A 21,389-nucleotide genomic window follows, 5' to 3' on the forward strand; every position below is an offset into this window, starting at 1 on the left:
TTAGAACATTACCATTTCTAATTTAGATGCATGAAATCCCATTTTCTGCTAAATTATCAGGCACCACTAATACAACCAAGAGTTTGAACTTATGCAAATTTTATCCATAGGCTGGTACGAACATACTCACTATCTGGCCTTTCACAAGAGTAGATTGTAACAACCCTCTTACAGGCAGTCCTAATCTGGCTATACTGATTTGTTTGTTTGTTTTTCTGCCTCCCTATAGTAATACTTATTTTCCATCCTTTAATGACACATCATTGTTATTTTAACATTCTTAACAGCATTTGAGAGACTTTTTATGCTTTACCACATTTTTTTCTCCCTAGACCAAAAAGAGAAGAGGCCTAGGTTTCATGACAAACTCCATTTCATTTCATACACATTACAGCTACTTATAATAAGCTAAAAGATATAACCATTTACCTTTGGCTTGTCTCAGTAAAAGCTGGGAGCATGGAGGGTCTTCATCATGGAAGACAAGGGAGTCTGGAGAAGTGAACTGTGTACCTGTTGCTTCCTCACAGCTGCTTGTGGGAGTAGCACCATGGAATCATAGAATCATTTAGGTTGGGAAAGATGTTTAAGGTCACTGAGTCCAACTGTTAACCTAGCACTGCCAGGTCCACCACTAAACTATGTCCCTAAGCACCACATCTACACATCTTTAAAATGTCTCCAGGGATGGTGACTCCACCACCTGCCTAGGCAACTTGTTCCAATGCTTGACAACCCTTTCAATGAAGATTTTTTTTCCTAATATCCAATCTAAAGCTCCCCTGGCACAACTTGAGGCCATTGCCTCTCATCCTGTCACTTGTTACATGGGAGAAGAGTGCAACAGCCACCTCCCTACAACCTCCTTTCAGGTAGTTGTAGAGACCGATAAGGTCTCCCCTCAGCCTCCTTTTCTCCAGGCTAAACAACCCCAGTTCCCTCAGTGACTCCTTGTAAGATTCATGCTCTAGACCCTTCACCAGCTTTGTTGCTCTTTGGACATGCTCCAGCACCTCAATGTGTCTCTTGTAGCGAGGGCCCCAAAACTTAACACAGTATTCAAGGATCCAGCCTCACCAGTGCCAAGTACAGGGGACAGTCACTTCCCTAGTCCTGCTGGCCACACTCTCTGATACAAGCCAGGATTCTCTTGGCCACCTGGGCACACTGCTGGCTCATATTCAGCTAGCTATTGACCAATAGCATGTCTCTGTAGAAAAAGAAGCTGTCTTGCAGAAATTGCTCTGGCCAACAGCCATGTTAAGTGATGCACGTTTCTAGTATTTTAGGCTTCAAATTACAATACAACAATGTGTTAGAGTTTTATATGCTGCAAAAACTGTGAGGAAGAGCCAATACGTACACATGTCCTCTCATGTCCTGTCATGACATGACATTACTCTGTCAGCAACAGAGTAACAGTTTGTGAGCAAGATATCCCCATGAGACACTGATGTTTCAGGGCTCAGTTCTACAAGTTGTAGTCTACTTGAGTAGCTGTTGTTCTCAAGGCCCCGGAACATCACTTACACCACAATTGCGATCATCAGATGATAAATCCCAGAATGCAAATAGTAACCTCTGAAGAGGCAAAGATTACATTTGATTCCTGAAAGAAAGATTTGTGTAGCACTCCTGAGTTACTAACCTCTCACTCCTTTCTGCTGTATAAAAATAATTTCCATATGCTGTGAATTTTCATTGTGTGTTTTAACAAAAGAGGGGCTAACTCTTCCTTTCCTACCAACACTGGTACATCTCATTCATTAAAACCACAGTATTTGGACTCCTTAGCAAAGCTCAGCTTTCTTTCCCTTACCCATCCAAAACATTGCTGTCTGCATGTTCCATATTGCCCATGCCATTAATACCATCCTGCTTTGAAAAGTCACTATTCTCACACCACCAGAAGAGCCACACTGAGATATTTCCAGCATTTGCCTGACCTTGTCTGTAGTGACCTCAGTAGGAGCTGCATCATCCCCCTCCATGGGAGTGGGTTTCACAAAGTCTGGCTGAGTTTTAGGAGCTTTGTAAAAACCTATGTGGTAAAAGCATGTGGAAATTATGTGCTTTTGTAAGTCAGCAAAAGCAACTTCCTTCTTATAACAGTCTGTGCCTTTTGCAGCAGCACTCCAAAACATCATCCTTTCAGGTATTTTACGTAACAGAAATGCATCATTTCTGGTACAGGATCTTTGAAATTTCAAGAGTTCATTTCAAGGAGTTGAAATGATAAAAAGCTCGTAGTGAGAACAATGTTCCATCAAAAGACTAGCTCCAGCATCACTACAAGACAAATTTCTTGATGCCTCAGTAAAATCAGAGAAAGAGCAAGTGACTGAAGTAGAGACAAGTCAGCTGGTTTAATCACAGAATGAGATCAGGCCAATAAGAAAAGAAATCCAGAAAACTTGCCTTTCCTTGAGCACTGGAGATCATCTCACTTTGATACTCCTATTGACACCTTCTCAATAGTTTTGAATTTCCAAATGGGCTTAAAAACCCTAAAGATCCTGAGTTCTATAAGGGATCTTTATGTGCAAGTACTGTTCCCTCCTGTCAGAACTGAGAGCCAGTTCTAGCCTCAGCAATTCTTGGCACAATTGAGACCTCCGTGTTGTGTCTAGAACTGAAACTATTGTCTTTATAGATCCAGATATTCTTAAAAACCAGCAAAGCAACAAGCTAATTGCCTAGATATCTCTGACTGTCTTGCATTCAGAGCAGTTTGTGGAAGTAGCCTTTATTCCCCCAAAAAGGCCACTCTCCAGTACCTTTTACTGGACCAGTGAAACCACTGACTAATACTGAGAAGATCTGGACAGTGAAACTAAGAACTCTTTGAGTGTTGGATGCACGAAGACGCTCACTCCAGCAAGAAATAAGAATGACTCAAGATCATACTCAAAACAGCACGGAAAATGTCTTGTAACCCCTTATTAAGCTCTGCGTGCTTGAAATCGTAGTGATATAACACAGTGTTTCTCCTACAAGCTGGGAAGGAAGAACAGTTGTTATTACTATGTTTGTATACCTATGGAGGCACCCACAAGCTTCAGTGAAGAAGATCGCATAACCCTAAAGGCAGATTAATAGGTATGTGAAATATCCAGTAAGTCAAATTGCGATTTTATACATGATCTGAAAGGAGGTAAGATACCTCACATGTTTTATCTGATCTGTTTTGTTAGAAGAGGGCATGATAAGGGCTTCTAGCAGTGCTTTTTATTTTTTAAAGTTTTTTTTCTCTCACCTCTCCACAGCCTTTTTAATGTAAGACTGAAATACAGATCTGGATCAAGCCCAGAATTAATGTAAATTCCCTTACTCTTCAGGTTGGAGGAGTTCACAGTAGAAGCTTATGGCTCATTTCATATGGAAATAATGGTGCAAATAGAAATTTTAGGTGTGTGATTAGGTACCCAGAAGCTACATTTGTGTAGGATGTGCAATGTTGTGTAATTAAAAAAAAATACTTTTAAACTTCTTATTCCATAGAACTAAGCTATCAGAATGGAAACTCAAAATTCATCAAGTTATTTTATTTGCACTTCACAAACCTGAATTTGATTTCTGTCTTTTATTAAAAATTATCACATGGGGCACACTGTATTTTATATAGGCAATTCCAGCTGCAATAAAGGAAATGTGTTAATCCATTTGTTTACTATCACTCAGAGAAAGTAACTGTGCAGCATGTAACCTTTCACAGCTCAAACTAATCTCACTTTTATTCATTCTGGGACTTGATGGCTTAATTCTTGATAACTATTGACTCTTTTGGGTACTTCCAAATACCCCAAAGATGCTATGTAACCAGGCATCAAATCTGAAGTTATGAATGTGCAGTAAGCTGCATATTAATAATAAAATAGTACCTTATGTTGTGTTGCCCTTCAAAAATCTTTTCATGTCAGTGCTGCAAACCCTAGACATTCTAGTCCTGTCTTGATTTGAAATAGATTTATTTTTTCTCTCCTGGCATCTAATGAGCAGTAACAGCATTGTTGGCAACACAAGGAGATGACATGTCACTGATAAGGCGACTTTAGTTTAGCCCGCTGACTATTGATCATTTTTATCTCCTAGGAGGGTGCCAGTCTTCCTTTTTGGTAAACCTAATGGCTAGAACAGAGGTGCGAAAGTCCATTCTGGGTTTATTATGCCCTCATTTCAGAGTCTTAATATGTCTAAGTGTCTTCAGCCTCTTGTAGATAAAGAGGCAATTCTTTACCCTGTGGTATAAACAAGAGTGCCTCCTGCTATAACAATAGATTTTAAATATTTAATAACTAAGTCAGCTATAGGTTTAATAACCTAGATAAGGAAAATGTTATCTTCATTCCTGTCAAGACAGAGCAACTGAGGTGACTGAGAAAACGGAGTATCACATGGAGATTCACCTTTCAGGCATCATCTTTTCTGAAGCTTCGCATTTTGATGTTTAGTTTCAGAAGTACTGAACAGGAAGTATTAAGCTAGAAATATATTTTATTTGTTAATTTAATTATCTTTTCAGTTTTATGTAACTGCTATGCAGATAATTTTATATTCACATCTCTTAAGGATGTATAATACCTGAGACATGTTGAACACCAGAGAGTTTGCAACACATTCGTGCAGCCTTGGTCAAATAAAAGAAACCAGAGGTTGCTCTGATGGATAAACATGAAAAACAGACCAGAAAATTATGTGGAAAAATATAAGATATCTGGAGTATTAGGTACACTGTCCAGCCAGAACCACTAATTGCTAAAACTATCACCTCACTGATCTTCCCCAAGAGCTTAAACGCACTGCATGTTGAGAGTGGTTAATCCTTCAGTGTTTTGGAGTTCAGCTCTACATTTATTGGACTCAATAATGTTTTTCCTCCTCTTAGCAGCAGAGAAAACAATGTGTTTATAAAGAGGAGAAGCTCCCAGAAAACAATGTTTATTTTTAAACATAAACCTAGAGCACCTAAAAAAAAAATGAAACCTATATGCTAAAATACTGAAACTTACTCTCAACCGAAATACTTTTGGCTAACCATAATGAGTTCTCTGTGCATTAATCAAACTTTTGTACAAAAAAAAAACCAACCCTGTAATCATTGCCATGCCAACATTCATTAAACCACTAAGTTCTAGTGAAGTTGAGAAACTCTAGTGAAGTTAAGCAATCCTTCTTTGGCACTTACATCTGCTAGTAAAGTTTTGTAGAAACATGTACATCAAGATTTCCCAACTTCTGGGAAAAAAACCCACCATACATGAGGAGGGAATTGGTAGAGTTAACTTTGGCCAGTGAGCTAAGTAGCATGAAGAAATATTTCCAATGTTTTTGGGCTCCATAAGTACTACCAGAGTATATGCAGAAAATAGTCCAAGCTTTCACTGCTGCTGCAACTGCTAGAACTCTATCTATGACATTACTACACTGTCGACTGTGTAAAAGAACATGGAGGAAGTTTGTCACATATTATATTGTAGTATTATTAAGCATTTAACATCTGAAAAAGGTACTTGGGAGATTTTATTCATCACTCCATAGCCCCATAAATTAGTGTTTTAGAAGTGACTTTTCACTTATGCCAATTTTTGTCTCATCTATTTCTAACACAATGTCCTTGAGCATGCAAAAGATATATTAGTTTTCTTTATTCTCTGTTTTAAATGTAGCCAACTGCTAGTTTTCTATCTCTACATATCACTTCTGTTCTCTCTAAATGCTTCTATTTTTAGCAGCTTTGAGATATAAACCTCATATGCTTGTACCCAAACATCCCTTAAGTGCATAGAGATACACTGACACCATATAATCCGTTTGACATAAATATAGGACAAGACACTGATTATTTCTACTTATCTGGCACAAGGCAATATAGTTAATATTATTTTTTTTGTTCTACTTTGCTCATCTATTAGTTTCAATAAAATAAATGTCACCATAATACTAACAACCTTTCTTCTCTATGTGATTGGAAGGTGTTTGCCCTTACTAGCTTTAGAGAATTATTTAGGTAAATAATTTGAAACAGAGTATCATCATCATCATGCACTCAAAGTGTTCAAAAGCATAATAACAAATCAAGGTGTATTAATAAAAGAAATGGGAGGGCTAAAATGTGTTAAAGATGCTTATATTTCAAATTGTGGAATTGTTTACAATTCATTAAATATATACAGCACTTGAGGTCTAAAAATCACCATTTGGATAGCAAAAAAATGTGTAGGCTCATGTTGCCTTCAGTTTCCAAAAATCTCCTTAAAAACAATTTAAATAGTTCTGAAGTTGTATTTTCCTCTAAAAAGGAAAATACATGTTTGAATCAAATTAACTTAGAATTACCTGGAATTACTTTCAAGAATACTCCCTGGCTGATATTTGGAAAATGAGTTGTATGATTAACAACATGCCTAGTTAGTTTAAAAATAATCTTTAATGAGTAGGTGTCACTGTTTTTCCATCTGCATTTTTAAAGTAAGCTATACTTCTAGTCTCCCTTTTAAAATATTTTTTAATTTGTCTCAAAAACTTTAGGGAGTTTAAGCTGCATACATCCTTGAAAAAATAAAATATCACTATCTTGTTCTGTGGCTTACAAGTGCAAGAATTGGACTGGAGGTTAGCAAAACCAAGAACGTACTAGAATAAAGGAAATTAGATATACACTAGTAGATACTAAATTAGACTTAAAATAGTTCAGTCTGGTACACTATACTTGACATAAATGCAGAATTTCAATGATAGGTATTTTGCCTTGTGTTTGCATCTTAATTATCTTGAAAGAAAAGGATGTTTTGAAAAGTGTTGGCACTTGAATATAAAATAAAGCAATTCTGTTATTTTAAAATAGGAAATACAGACCTCTAGTGGTCAAAATATATACGAGTTAAACTTCAAAGTGATTTAAATGTCACTATGCTTAACTGCATTCTTTTCCTTTGTATAAGTCACACACACCTCCAATTCCACTGTTCAGTCATTCCACAAGCATGAATTTGTCCCAGAGAAAAAAGTACCTTCATCTGTCCTTTTCTCAGATAAATTTTATGACTGAAACTGAGTACAGTTGAAAGACACTTGGGAAGTGAAGGGAAAAATTAATGAGTACTCTGTGCAAACAAACAGAAGAGAGATGTACATTCTTTTCAGAATAAACTATGAAGCCATCATACAGAAGGACAAACTCTTTTGAAGTATGCTGGAGGAAATAAATACAGAGACGTTCTTACACAGAAGGTCAGAGTACATAAACAGTTCACATTTACAAGGTAGCAATCATAGAATCATAGAATGGTTAGGGTTGGAAGGGACCTTCAAAGGTCATCTAGTCCAACCCCCCTGCAAGAAGCAGGGACATCCCTGACTAGATCAGGTTGCTCAGAGCCTCATCCAGCCTGGCCTTGAACGTTTCCAGGGATGGGGCCTCTACCACCTTTCTGGGCAACCTGGTCCAGTGTTCTATAACTCACATTGTAAAAAATTTTTTCCTAATTTCTAATCTAAATCTACCCCCCTCTATTTTAAAACCATTACCTCTCGTCCTATCGCAACAGGCCCTACTAAACAGCCTTTCCCCATCTTTCTTGTAGGCCCCCTTGAGGTACTGGAAGACCGCTATCAGGTCTCCCTGGAGCCTCCTCTTCGGGGAGGTCCTCTGCTAGCACAAAATGAGTAACAAGCAATTTAGAGTTTTGATGCAATAGAAGTATCAGATCCTGGAAAGATGGCAGCCAGTTCACTTTCCAGCTCTGTAGAGCTAGCACAAATGAAACAGACCAGCTCCAACACTTGCAAGGGGAAGGCACAAGAATCCACGTGTAGGATGGAGAATTACAAAGATAAATACTTTACAACAAAAAAAAAAAGCAGACGCCACAAAATTAACAGCAATTTCAATAGGCTGGCAGTTGTTTTATAAAAGACTGGACAGGAGAACAGCTATTAAATGAAAACGCACAGGCCTGTAGAAGGTCCTGGAAATTCCCTTTCTTCTGATGTCAGACCACCTCGTGATCCAAAACTGCAAAAGCAACAGCCAACTTCACAGTTACTAATATGGATCTTTTGAAGCTTGCTTTCTGTTCTTGCTGCTCATGAATTGATGTACAGACAGTGTTCCAGTTCTGTACTGACTATTGCAGCTCCATTTCAGTAATAGTTTGATTTATTGTCATTTACCGTGAAGTCAGACAATGACCTCCCTAGAAGATAGTGGCAGTGATGACAGGAGGTCTATGCACACTGCAAGGCCACAAAAGTTTGAATTACATGCCTTTATTTCTCTCACCCTCCTGAATTCACCTATCAACTCTGGACTAAAAATACTTAGGAAAGCTGTGAGTGGGGAGTACTGACTGTTAGAAGGAGCAGCAGAAATAAGGAGAAAGGTAGATTTATGGCTTCACAGTCAGGAACACCAGGAAAGCAGGGAAGAGTGAAGTAGGCATATGAAGTAGAAGAAACCGTATTCATTAAGGGAATGAGAATAAAAAGGGTTGTTCTGCTGGACAGGAGAAAAATGTCAGTGAAATAAAAGCATTTGGAAAGTGTCATTTGTTTCTCAGCAATTAGAAAAATAAGATAGAAGAAATTAGGAAAGGAGGGAGTACTAAACTCTCAAGATAAAGGAAAAAGCTTACACCACCAGAAAGAAAAACATAGTTACATTGAACATATTGATCCAAACATTTTTCAGCCTCTTCCCCATGTGCAATAATTTTGTATAAAAATAGAATGCACCATCCTCTTAAACATGGACATATCTTGTCATTTGTAAGAAAAGCAAATAATCCACCTATCATCAGAAGAAAAAAAAAACCCTCTCATTACCTAATGGTGAGGTGGCTAAACTGTGGCAGGGTTGGTCAGCCTGAGTTTATTTAGTCTTTGTCAAAGCAAATATCAAAACCACATTTTTGTTTAAAATCTGACTTGTGACATCTGCTTACCTATTTATAGCCTGTGAAGTTCTCATGGAAAGCCACAGTCGGTGCTATCTTATCTTTCAGTAGGCAAAGTGCTGTTTACCTTGCATGGGCTCAGCATTCCTTGTTGTTTCCACAGGCAGTTTAATTAGGATGCATGTTCACCCAACAGATGCAATGAATGGAGTGGTAAATAATAGTTGGCAGAGCAGTCTGAAGCATTTCATTATCTGTGACTTATTATAATCATTGTAATTAAAAAAAAAAAAGATAAAAGGTCAAACAGGACAGTAACATACAACAGGGGTTTGCTGCTCACCAGATAATTTGCTTTGAGATTGATGTTGCCACACCATTCATAGACACGTCAATTCAATCCTCTTAGAAAAAACTCCTTGTGTATCAGCCTTAAAATAAGCCAATTATTATGTTAACTCAGGTTATTTGAGATGCTTTACATGGAATTATCAATGTGCACAATTTCAACACCTGCATTTAACTGGCTGGTGGTTTAACCTAGTCTGGTGAATTCTAGCAGCATAAAGCTGTACTAGCCATCTGTTTCTATAACATTTTTAATCTGCAGTATTTCCCAAGTATCTGCTTTGCATAAAATGTATATAACCATGATCCTGGGACAAGCAGGTGAACTGTGACAAATAAGAATAACAGCAAAAATTGCAGTGGTACAAAAAATAAATCATTGCCTGTATGGAGTTTAGACCTCTACGGCTGCCCTGTCTCACCACTCTGCACCACTATGGGCCCATGCTTTCCCAAACATGACTGTTCTCTCCTGTATTGAAGCTTTTCCTCATGCACAAAAGTTACAGATGTCCTCAAAAAAGCAGATCTTCCTGAGGCTAGCTCTGAAACTTTAAAATTTCCAGGAAATTAAAAAATTCAGTTTGGGATTAGTAATGCTTTGCTCACTGTGCTTCAAATGTCTCAGAGGTTCATTCTTACAGCAAGTTTCAAACTGTTTTCAGATATACATATGGCAATCGATATCTATTTATCCAAAAGCAGCCACATTATGTGTTTCTGCTTTCTTTTCATTTACTGAAAATAGGGATGGATTTCTTTATTCATTGTAATTCCTCAGTACAATTTAAACTGATAACATACCAAACACATCCTTTGCGCAGTTCCACTGACTTCCCTGTTACACCAAAATCTTTAATTCCAGAAGTGCTAGAGTCTTACAAATATAAATTGAAGTATTGCACTGTATCTTGGCCAAATTCGTGATTCTTCATGGGAATTGTTCTGCCTTTTTTTACTTCCAAAGCACTCCAAAATAAGCTCAGGGAATTCAGTACCTTAAAGAGCCAGACACAAGTTTCCCCAACTCAATTATTTTTTGTATATGTTTTAACACATTTCTGAAAACGGAATATAATCTTTATTACGCTTTCTGGAAAGTACATATGCCATTAATTACATCAACTGAAGCTACTACTGGTATGAAAAGTACAGGCCACCATGTGAGTAGAAAAGGGAAATTGGAAGTTAAACAACAAAACAAGGAAATACGGTACGCTGAAGAGTGGATGAAGTGACTGTGGGAAGGGTGCTGCTGTGCAGAAACAATACCGTCAAAGGAGGACTATTCATCAGCTACAGTTGTCTTAGCCACTGAATCTGCCAGTTAGTACGCAGAACAGGACACACTTGCCAAATAGTACCACCAGTTTGTTAATCCAGTCACAGGAAAAGGTCTTGCTCAGTCTTTACCTGGGCCTTGATTTGCTCTACTACAAGTTTGACTTGCAGTGGTGATTTTCTTAGTGGAGACTTCACAAAAGTGTCTTACTGCTAAGTTTTGGGCTGTAATCTCAGCAGGTATATAAGCAAGCAATGGCTATGATACTGAATAGGCCATGCACCAGCACGTAGCTGGGACTAGGCAAATACTGCTAGACCTTGATGTTGCAGAATCTGTCTGTTATTGTCACGTCTCCTTGGGCACTTTCACAACCAAAGGATAAGATAAGATTTCTTTATCTTGAAATCTTTTTATTGTAGTTCTCCCTGTCCTATGGATAGCACGACCTTCCACAGAGCCAGACACTATGTATTCTAGATTTGGCAAAGTTTGAAAGCCAGGAAGTTGAACTCAGGATGCATTACAGTGCCATGCGTGATCAGAATGGTGTGCAGTTGTGTCAGCTGTATTTGCCTGACTTTCACTTCTTAAATATGGCAAAACCAGCTGATGTCATTTTCAGACACCTGGACTGAATGAGGCAGCAAGACTAATTCACAGAATGAATTGGAAAGAGGGGTCGCATTGCACATATTGATAAAATTTGTTAGATTTACCTAGATATTCCACACTTGATAGAATTATAAGAACCTAAATTTTGAGATTTCCCTGCTAGCTTTATGGAAATGAATCAGCTCATTAATGCAAACATATAATAGAACATTAGCTAAGATAGAGAAATACTGAGGCTTTTAAAAGCTAATAAATTGAGAGCCAAAGGGTGACTCTGCTCACAAGATGCTGACTGCAACCCATATTCTGGGTTCAGTTCCTGGCTCCACTTCAGACTTCCTGTGTGGGCTTTGCTGAGACCTATCTATGCCTCGCTTCCTGATTGAAAAGACAGACTAAAAAGACAATCCATTTGGAATAAGGTTTGTCTTCCAGCAAGAGCATGTCAAACACTTCGCAGAGCAACATTCTGTACTTAACAGGAACTTCAGTGCTGAACAACGCAAATAATGAGCACCCACCTCCGTAACAACACAGCGCTTTCTGAATGCGTCTGTACTGCCCAAGGCCTTAGGGCATGTATATTCATCTATATAAAAGTGACTTACATTTATAAGGGGTTTATTATATTTTTAAAGCAAATATATTTCACTTGATCTGTGTTTCAGGCAGCACAAGTTTGGTTTGGGCTGACAGCTGTTGGGATCCTGCAGACAGCAATAAACACTACTCTGCAATAACAACAATTTTTTATTTTTTTACAGTCTCCACTATTTTTTCCAAGACTGTCTATCTGTAGACTGTGGAAATGATTTAGTATCAGAGTCACTTACAGCATCCTACCTGCTTCCTAAGGTCATTAATAAGGATATCATTCTTGCAGAACACATAAGCCCTGGCAAGACAAACAGGTGCCCTTTAAAGGGGATTTCATACCATTTCCATACATGTAATGCTGTCCAGAAGTATTTTTTGTACACTTAAAAGACTACAACTTTAACTTTTGGATACATAAATTTAGGCACTAACTAAAAAGGTAATGTGAATTGTAGTTTTCCCCCTGCACCCTTTTAAAACTATTTCTATAGTTATTACTGTTCAACAAATCAACATGTCTGGATTTTCACAGGTTTTTTTTTTTTTTTTTTCCTTTGTTCGTAGTTAGATACCATAGTTCCAAGCCAGATGGGGAGCTAGGTAACTTCTAAGTATTTAAAGTATTTACAGTAAAACAGAACATTAGATTCTGTGAGTATCTTCCTCTTTCTCTGTGATGTAGAAATTGATTCAAAGAATTAACCTTAATGTATAGAAAAAAATTCTAGTGGTTCACATCAGAGATCAAAATGACTACCTAATTTTAATTAACTTTTTAATGCATTATGCTTTTCATATTTACAGAATCAACTGGTATTCAGAGTGCTTAAGTGTAGTTTCTGAGAAATCTGAATTAAATAGACCACCTGTTTATGGAAAAAAAATAACTTAAAGACTCTCCTGAATTTATAGTTCTCTGCTATTTTGAGTCTCTATTATTACTTTTATACTGTATGTTCACTAACCAGTCTCTCTTTTTTTTTAATTTTAACCTTGTTAATTGAAAGAAGTTTTAGATTTCATTTACATTAAAAAGAATCTAACAATGTTCAGCCAGCTCCTAAAACTTCTTACCTGTTTTATTCTGCAGTCTCTATTAAAATAGAAATTGGCTGAGAAAACACTTGAGGATGGCTTATTTTTAAACTCAAAAACATTAACACATTGTATTAGACACAAAAATTTACATATAACTGAAAGTTTTTAAAAATTAAATCCCTGTCATGTCCCCTAATATTTTCTTCCTTTTTTCCCCTTCTAGGCGTGAACTTCATATTTTCTCTCTGAAATTAGGTTGCAGCTGAAGAGGTCAAGATGGTCCCAAATTACTCTACTGAAGAAACTATTAAAAGAATCCACGTCGACTGTCCTGTTTCGGGAAGGCACAGTTACATCTACATTATGGTTCCAACTGTTTACAGCATCATCTTTATCATAGGCATATTTGGGAACAGCCTGGTTGTTCTTGTCATTTACTGCTACATGAAATTAAAAACAGTAGCCAGCATCTTTCTTCTAAACCTGGCACTGGCTGACTTGTGTTTTTTAATAACTCTGCCACTCTGGGCAGCCTACACGGCCATGGAGTACCAGTGGCCTTTTGGCAACTGTTTGTGTAAGTTGGCATCAGCAGGGATAAGTTTCAACCTGTATGCCAGTGTGTTCCTCCTCACATGCCTTAGTATTGACCGGTACCTGGCCATAGTACATCCAGTGAAGTCCCGAATTCGACGTACCATGTTTGTTGCCAGAATAACTTGCATTGCTATCTGGCTTCTAGCTGGTGTGGCCAGTTTGCCTGTCATCATTCACCGCAATATATTCTTTGCTGAGAACTTGAACATGACAGTCTGCGGTTTTCGATATGACAACAACAACACAACGCTCCGGGTTGGGTTAGGTTTATCCAAAAATTTGCTGGGCTTTTTAATTCCTTTTCTGATCATATTAACAAGCTACACTCTAATTTGGAAGACCCTGAAGAAGGCATATCAAATTCAAAAAAATAAGACCAGAAATGATGATATATTTAAAATGATTGTGGCAATAGTATTTTTCTTCTTCTTTTCCTGGATTCCTCATCAAGTGTTCACTTTTCTGGATGTATTAATTCAATTACACGTAATAACAGACTGCAAAATCACTGATATTGTGGATACGGCTATGCCCTTCACCATTTGCATCGCTTACTTTAACAACTGTTTGAATCCTTTTTTTTATGTTTTCTTTGGAAAAAACTTTAAAAAATACTTTCTTCAGCTAATAAAATACATCCCACCAAATGTCAGCGCACATCCAAGCCTAACAACAAAAATGAGCTCCCTCTCATATCGGCCACCAGAAAATATACGCTTGCCCACTAAAAAGACTGCTGGGTCTTTCGACACAGAGTGATGCATTTTGCAATATACTTTTTTTGAACAACCTTGTGAACGAAGCAGCAAGAATGACAAAACTCATATCTGCAGTCCTGAACATTGCAGCTTACTGCTCATTATAGAAACATTAGATCACCTCAGAGAAATCGTACTGTAAAGATTTAGCAGTGGCTTTTTATTTTACATTGTGAAGACGACTGCTTGGTTTTCATTCTGTTGTTCTTCACTGAAAGCAACATAAATATGGGACAGGCATGTCAGTTTGTCAGCATCCTGCCGTTTACTCAAAACTACAAAAAAACAGTAGAGAAAACTTAAGTTCAGAGATCTTTCTAAAGGAAAAGCTTGTATAGGTTACATGAATTAAGAATGACCTGTTTCACACATACATGAGCTATTCCTAATTTTGTTGAGTTGGTGGAGCTACACTGCTTGTTTTATTGGTTTTGGTTTTTTTAATTACATAAATGTCATATCATATTTATAATATATTTTTGAATATATGCTACATAGAGAGGCCCAATTTTAAACTCAAATGGAAGTTTAAGGTCCCTGAAATTGGTCTCATGTGATTTATGCTACTATTTTTCATTTTTTAAATGGCAATTTTTTCATAATAATATATGTAATAAAATGCAGATTTATTTATTAAACACAAAAGAAATATTTTTAGATTTATATTCCTGCTTATACATTTCAAACATTGCTTCATAAATGTACATTTATATCCCAGTGGGTATTTTTCTAGTAGTTTTTAGAAAATAAGTGTACACACCACGAAAATGGGCTTCACTCAAGCTTCTCATAATATGCCACACAAACTTTGAAGAATATTACTTATAGAGTAGGTTGACTCCATACACTATGTAACTAAAAGTAAAATTCTGTATTTGAAAACATGAGCTCTGGGACAGAGGTGATCAGAAAACTTCAAACTTTTTTGTATAACCACCAGTGCACTCAATGAGAGAAATTACTAACTAATTAAATTCACTAGTTTTTTCAAATTCTTAGACATTTAATAAACTCACATTCTGATAAGCAAAAATGTGACTAACAGTTATAGTATAGTTTAACTAATAATACTTTAAGTCACATCACAAAACATCCAATACCAAACTTTACCCTTGGCTTTTACAGAATTCCTCTCTGTTTATACAGAACTAAGCCTAGAGTATTTGCTCCCTGTATAATCTTTTTTTTATGTGTATGGAACAAATTCAAATTTATACTAGCATAAATCAGAACAAAAGTCTGGCTCAAACTCTCCATGCAAATGAGGGAAGGAAGAAGGTAAGCACTATAGGATGTTTCAACTAATCATATCCTCGTATGTCCTTTTTACCTCAAATCATGAAGTCCAGAAAATATTTATTCTTATTCACACTCATTTGTTGTCTTTAAAGAAAGTAAATACTTTTTGACGTAGCAAAATTTAAGAAAAAATCCAAAACTTTACATATATCATGTAGACAATTACATGATCATTGAGAATTTGCAATATTTATAATCATCAAAATTATACTTGTAATGCAGCTTTGTCTTAGGTAGCAAGTGGTTGAATTTTCCATATTTTCAGATTATTGGTCTCTTGCATATACACTATTTAAAATTGTTTTTTACTTTAGGAAATTATTTTAAGTCAAAACACAACAGAAGTTACTTCTGTAGTTTAATGCTTTTTAAGAAAAAAAAAAAACAGGACTACAACCAAGTCTGGGAATCTTGTGCCTCTTCCTGCTCTTTCACTCATTTACTTTAAGGCAAGTTTCTTCAGTTTTGCCTTTGTTCTTCCAGTTGCAAAATGGGAACAACCTCTACTCATATGTGTCCCAAGACACTGTGAGGATTCACTAAAGTTTCCAAAGCTGTATGTTAAAAAAATGCTCTTTCATTAAAGGCTTAAGTTAATTTGATTGCAAGCTAGTATCTCAAAATTTGAAACCTGAACGTGTCATTTATAGTTAAGTTATTCCTATTTTATATAATGCTTTATATTTAGCTTATTCTATCCTTACATGCACATGTGAGATAGCCATTCGTTAAAAGTGAAGATGGCAATAGTTCTGTGCATTATAAATAGCATCCAGAATAGTACCACTGCCTCCGTACTTGTTAAGCTGACAAAGGACTGACAGAGCTTGCCACTTATCTGTACGCTATTTTGTTCATGTACACGTGTGCACATGCTGAGTAGCTCTGGGAGCTTCCCCTGGCAGAAGCAGCTCTGTCTCAGACATAATTCAGTGAGCTATGCTTGCCATCTGCTGGAGGCAGCCACAAATTTGTTTTTCATCTCAAAAGTTGTTACAGGAAGAGACAGCAATATTTCCCTGCCTCCTGATGGATCTTGAGATCCTTACCTGTGGCAAAACTCCTGTAGACATGAAATACCAGCTTGTCCATCTGGGAACCAGATAGCTTCCTCAACAGGGGCTAAGCAAGCATTTCCTCATCACCTGCTGGTCCCTTTGGTCACTGAAATCCAGTGTCCCCAACAACCACAATAAGTAGCTCATTGGCAAAACATTGATTGCATTTCTACAAGAGCCATCCCAAGTAGAAGAATGTATATATAATGTATAAAAATAAAAATTGAAGCTAATTTTCCCAAGGGATAACTAAATATTTAGTTGAAAGCACTCATTTTATCACCAAGAAGAAAAAGAAGAAGAATTAGTAGTGACCATGAATTATACAAATAACTATTACAGCAGAAAACAGAAGAGAAGCCATTGGTTAGTGATTTTGATCATTTTGTGCCAAATCCTGTGTTTTTAAGAGCCTGTGTATGCTAGGCTGTTGGTGCCAGCTGTGCTTACCTGCATCATGGGAAAAAAACACAAGCATGCACATCCGGCTGGGTTGCTGCAGCAAAAGGCAGGAAGGGATTGCAGCTGGTGTGCTTTGAAGGCAAGACAGTCCTTGAACTTACAGGCAAAGAAAGTGGAGGGCAAAGCTGTTGTTAAATAATGATGGAAAATTTTTGTTCTCCTAAGGGGCAGGAAAATGGTCATTTGGCAGCTGGCAAATATAGTGGATCCTAGTTTAGTGTTTCCTCAAAAAAAAAAAAAAAAAAGCAAATAAAATTCTCCAACTGTAACTGGGCAGCAGCAGAGAGCAGACTTTCGGAGTTATTGTATGCAGCCACATCCTGCACTTTCAGGTATGCCCACAAAGCCCAAACTGACAACTCCCAATTTCCCTCAGCACAACCAGGCCACTTCCAATTGGGTGCTGAGAAACACCTAATTGCTCATGTTGCTGAGCCTTACACTCCCCTGCCTACCTGCTTTCTGAAAACACTGTGCTGGAGACCATGTGTGGGGTGTGCAGAGCAGCAGTATGAGAGAGGGCAGGATCTGGCTGCTGTTGTGGACCTTGGCTGTGTCCTTACTGAGGTGCAGGTAGGAGACGGCCAGAGCATCCTTTGTTGCAAGAACTTATTCCTTGCCAGTGGAGGAGGAGGTAGTAAGATTTGGCTTTATATGACTTCGCTGTCTTTGGGGAACTTTGGGCTGAGCCACCTTAATTTAATATCAACATAAGAACTAGCTAGCTATGTTTAAGAACAAACTCCCACTATCTTAAAGAACACAAAGTTAAGATGCAGTAGGATGCTGTTATTTTAAAAAGAAGTATCCAAAGTACTTTTCATTCTCAGGATGACCAAAGTGAAATACTTGACAAACTCCTAGTCTGTCCCCGTACTCTTCTTGTGTGAGGAACTCAAGCCAGTATTAATGCAGACAGCATATGGCCAGCCCTAAATACAGGTATCACTACTCCTCATCTATCACAATTATATCCTGTTGATTTGTTTGAATTAATACTTTCTTTCTGCTGGCAGAATAATTACTATATCACATTATGTTTGATGTGTACATACGTAATATTTATTTCTATTTATTGTGCATTAGTACTTTATATGACTCATTTCATGCTCTGCTCTCTATTTGCCTGCCCGTTATATGCCTATCCTAAGTAATACTATATAATCTGCACTGGTTAGCCTAAATTCTAACAAAACAATTGCAGATACAATAGAGATTAATTTGGCTTCTCAGCTTAACAATTTCCTCATGTTTACGTTGTTAGTCAAGAAGTCGCAGAGTAAGTACAAGGCCAAAAATCCTTTACTTCACTACAACTGCTATTTAAGTGATGTTTTTCCATCATCTACTTGAAACTGTGACAACAGCAGAGAATACAGTAGGATTCCCAGGTTTGGTTTAGTTTTGCTTGCATAGCTTCAGCAATGATTTATCTTACTGATCTCCTTTAAAAGACTACTGAAGAAGTATTTGCAGGGAAACACTGCAATGGAAAGGAGAAACAAATACCTGGGAGGGAACGGAAGAAAGCCCAAAACGGAGTTGCTGATTTTGGAAATATTTAGTGTTAAATGTAAATACTTCATTTTATTTTTGCAACAGATGAAAAAAAAAAAAAAGAACCTAAGAATAAGTCTTTCAGCTAAGTAGAAAAACTTGCAGAAAGAAAATTCTGAGAGGCTTTTAAGTTTCTTAATAATGTCCTGTGCAGTTTGGAACATATCAAACCATTTTCACCCCACTCACAAGGTCAGGGTCTCCAGCTCTGCTCTTCTACATCACATTACAGGCTTGGCCATACCATCTTTCCACCAGCTCGCACAAAGCGATGAGGAGGCTGTTTTATCAGTCATCAAGTCCATTTCAACTACGACCTCACATCCAAGGCTGAACTAACAAATCCTCAATGTTAATGGCAGAGCTGTCAAGCTCATTGTCACTGGTGAGTTCTGTAGATGTGGCTAGACGCACAAAAAATAGATACAGATCATGTTTGAGAACAGCATTATGTGATCTTTTTAGTCAACTAGTGCCATGGCCTGCAGCTTTGAAAGTACCTGGTAGATTAAGTAAAAATAATTAGATTTTTTTTAATATATTTTTGTGCAGTCATGAAGTGTAAATTGGTGGATGTTAATGTTTTCTATTTTAATAGAAATAGTTTTATATTGTAGAAGTTTACTACTATTACATAAGAACTTTTACTGTGTGAAGTATTACTGAACATATACACATCAGTAATAGATATCTTTGTGAAGCCATCTCCACTGCTGTAGTAATCCAAAGCAAAGAGATATGTATCTGTATTGTTGTAAGCACTTCACTATAATCAGTATGTCTGTAGCTACATATCTTAGGCAACATCATCCTTACCAAAGTATTTCTATTTAATGCTGTAATACTTTATACCACCATTCCTCATTCCTTTTAATCCAAAGTCTAACCCAGCTCCCCCTAGACTCTTGAGATTAGCAGGCTCTGTCTGCAACTCAGTGGAAAGGATACCTGGCTGGCTCCAAAATCACATGTGGAACAGTAGTTCAGTAATTCATTTGTTTCCCAGAGCTGGCTTTGGCTAATAAGGTTTCCTTGAAGTGGATACTTAAGTTGTTAGTTTTCCTATATACAGGTTAGAGCTTAAAGTAGAAAATAGGCTTAACTTTTTAGAAGCTAAATTAAATAATAGGGACAGACTTACCCAGAATATTGTGTCAAATACAGGATCGCATTACATTATGAATAATAGCCCTGAAAAGCCACACTCAGGCTGCCTGTAGCCGAATATTCAATGTAAATATATCCACTTATATAGAATAAGTGTTGGTGTTTCTAAGCAGTGCCACATTGTATAGTGGCTTCAATGGAAACAGGATCATGTTCCAGCATAGTAAAAGGGGATTGGTGCCTTTTTTTTGGCAAAAGAATGGATCACACATTTTGAATATGAAAATAAAATTGAATTTAATCTTGCATATCCCCAGTAAACTCCACTTCATACTCTGTTTTATAGTGTCACACACTGGAAAAAAGTGAAAAACGGTTAAAGGCTGGGCCTATAAAATGTTGATGGCATATCTACTGAATAACTTATTTTTTTACATATTTTAATTATTCCTCAGTTTTATATATCGGCAGTGATGTGAGGCTACAGTCAAACACAAGCCCTGGTACAGGAGGAGGCATACATACACAGAGAGATACGATCCCTTGGAGTTTCACAGCTTAATAAGAAAGTGAAAAATTGTTAGAATAGGGTGGAAAGCAAAGACTGTTGCTGAACACACACACAAAAAAAAAACCTGCAAGGATATTTCACTCTGCCATTAAACAAAAAATAAGATCTCTTTTTTTAAACCAAAGTGAGCCAAAAAGCTTTCCTTTCATTGAAAATAAGAAAGTGAAAATAGTAGAAAAGAAAATACCAAAAGGTTTTCTTATGAGTGAGGACCAACTCTGTACATATACACACAGACTTTCAAGCATCTCCAACTAATATTCTGAAGCAAATGTAAACTTGGCCGTTTTTATGAAACTGAATAACCAGAAAAGTTATAATCAATAGATGTATATAAGATATTAGCAGCTAATTTGTCACTATTGACTTTTTTTCAGAAAAAAAAAAAGGTTAATTATGCATTAGAAACGCATCAGACAATTATTTGCACAGGAAAGGAAGACAATGTACTGCATATAGACTTACATGAGATTTGCTTGCCTAATCTGAACTCCTCCTCAAGCTGAGTTTATAAAATACACCAAAAAATCCCCCAGAAACCAAACCAAAGATGATCTCTTAAAAATATAGTATATATTATAGTAGTGCCATGCATACTTAATTTTGCTGAGCAGCTATGAAAAAATAAAGGACCTAAAATAAGTTTATTTTCACATTTTTATTCATTTAAGTAGCTTTTTAAAGCTTTTATAGGGATTCCGTTTTGCACTGTGAAAAGCCTCCAAGCAAGATAAAAATTTGCAGATCCAAAGCCCTCTTTCTGTATAAGAGCACCTATAAAGTGAGAGAATGTGTATGATTTCCAGGATACCTTTTAAAGACAAGTCATGAATAAATGTACATGAGATGTAATTTCACCTACTAGAGTATTGTTAACGTTAGTCTGGGTTTTGCAACATGATTGCTCTAGATAGAAATGTAAAGAGGCATGCAGAAAGGCATACTTCACATTATATACTAGACTGTACTATATAGTGCAGTGTATAGTGTTAAACCCAGCAAAATTGTACTTCTGGTATTCCTGAATTCCTCTGCTTATCTATAACTCTCTGTACTGTCATCTGTAATTTTTACATGAAAGTAGACAGCAGATAAGCACTGCTCTGTTTCAGAAAACTTTATCACATTTTAGACAGGTTTCTAACATAACTGTGCAAAAAGAGTAAGAATTTTTCACAGAAACATCTACATCAGACTGATTGTATT

The 21,389-nt window shown here is 36.9% G+C and overlaps 1 protein-coding gene across 2 annotated transcripts in view; it reads left to right on the top strand.

The window, feature by feature from the left end:
• The window catches only part of AGTR1 (angiotensin II receptor type 1), a 29,540-nt gene extending 9,311 nt beyond the window's left edge, over positions 1–20,229 (top strand). For both annotated transcript variants that reach the window (XM_086755054.1, XM_086755055.1), the window contains one exon: positions 12,998–20,229. In XM_086755054.1, coding sequence (XP_086611180.1) covers positions 13,051–14,130 — 1,080 coding nt within the window. In that variant the 5' untranslated portion in view covers positions 12,998–13,050 and the 3' untranslated portion in view covers positions 14,131–20,229. The remainder of the gene's footprint in view (positions 1–12,997) is intronic.
• Positions 20,230–21,389: the final 1,160 nt, after the last annotated feature.

Source organism: Chlamydotis macqueenii, chromosome 9 (assembly GCF_036417535.1).
Source record: "Chlamydotis macqueenii isolate bChlMac1 chromosome 9, bChlMac1.mat, whole genome shotgun sequence".
Lineage (NCBI taxonomy): Eukaryota > Metazoa > Chordata > Aves > Otidiformes > Otididae > Chlamydotis > Chlamydotis macqueenii.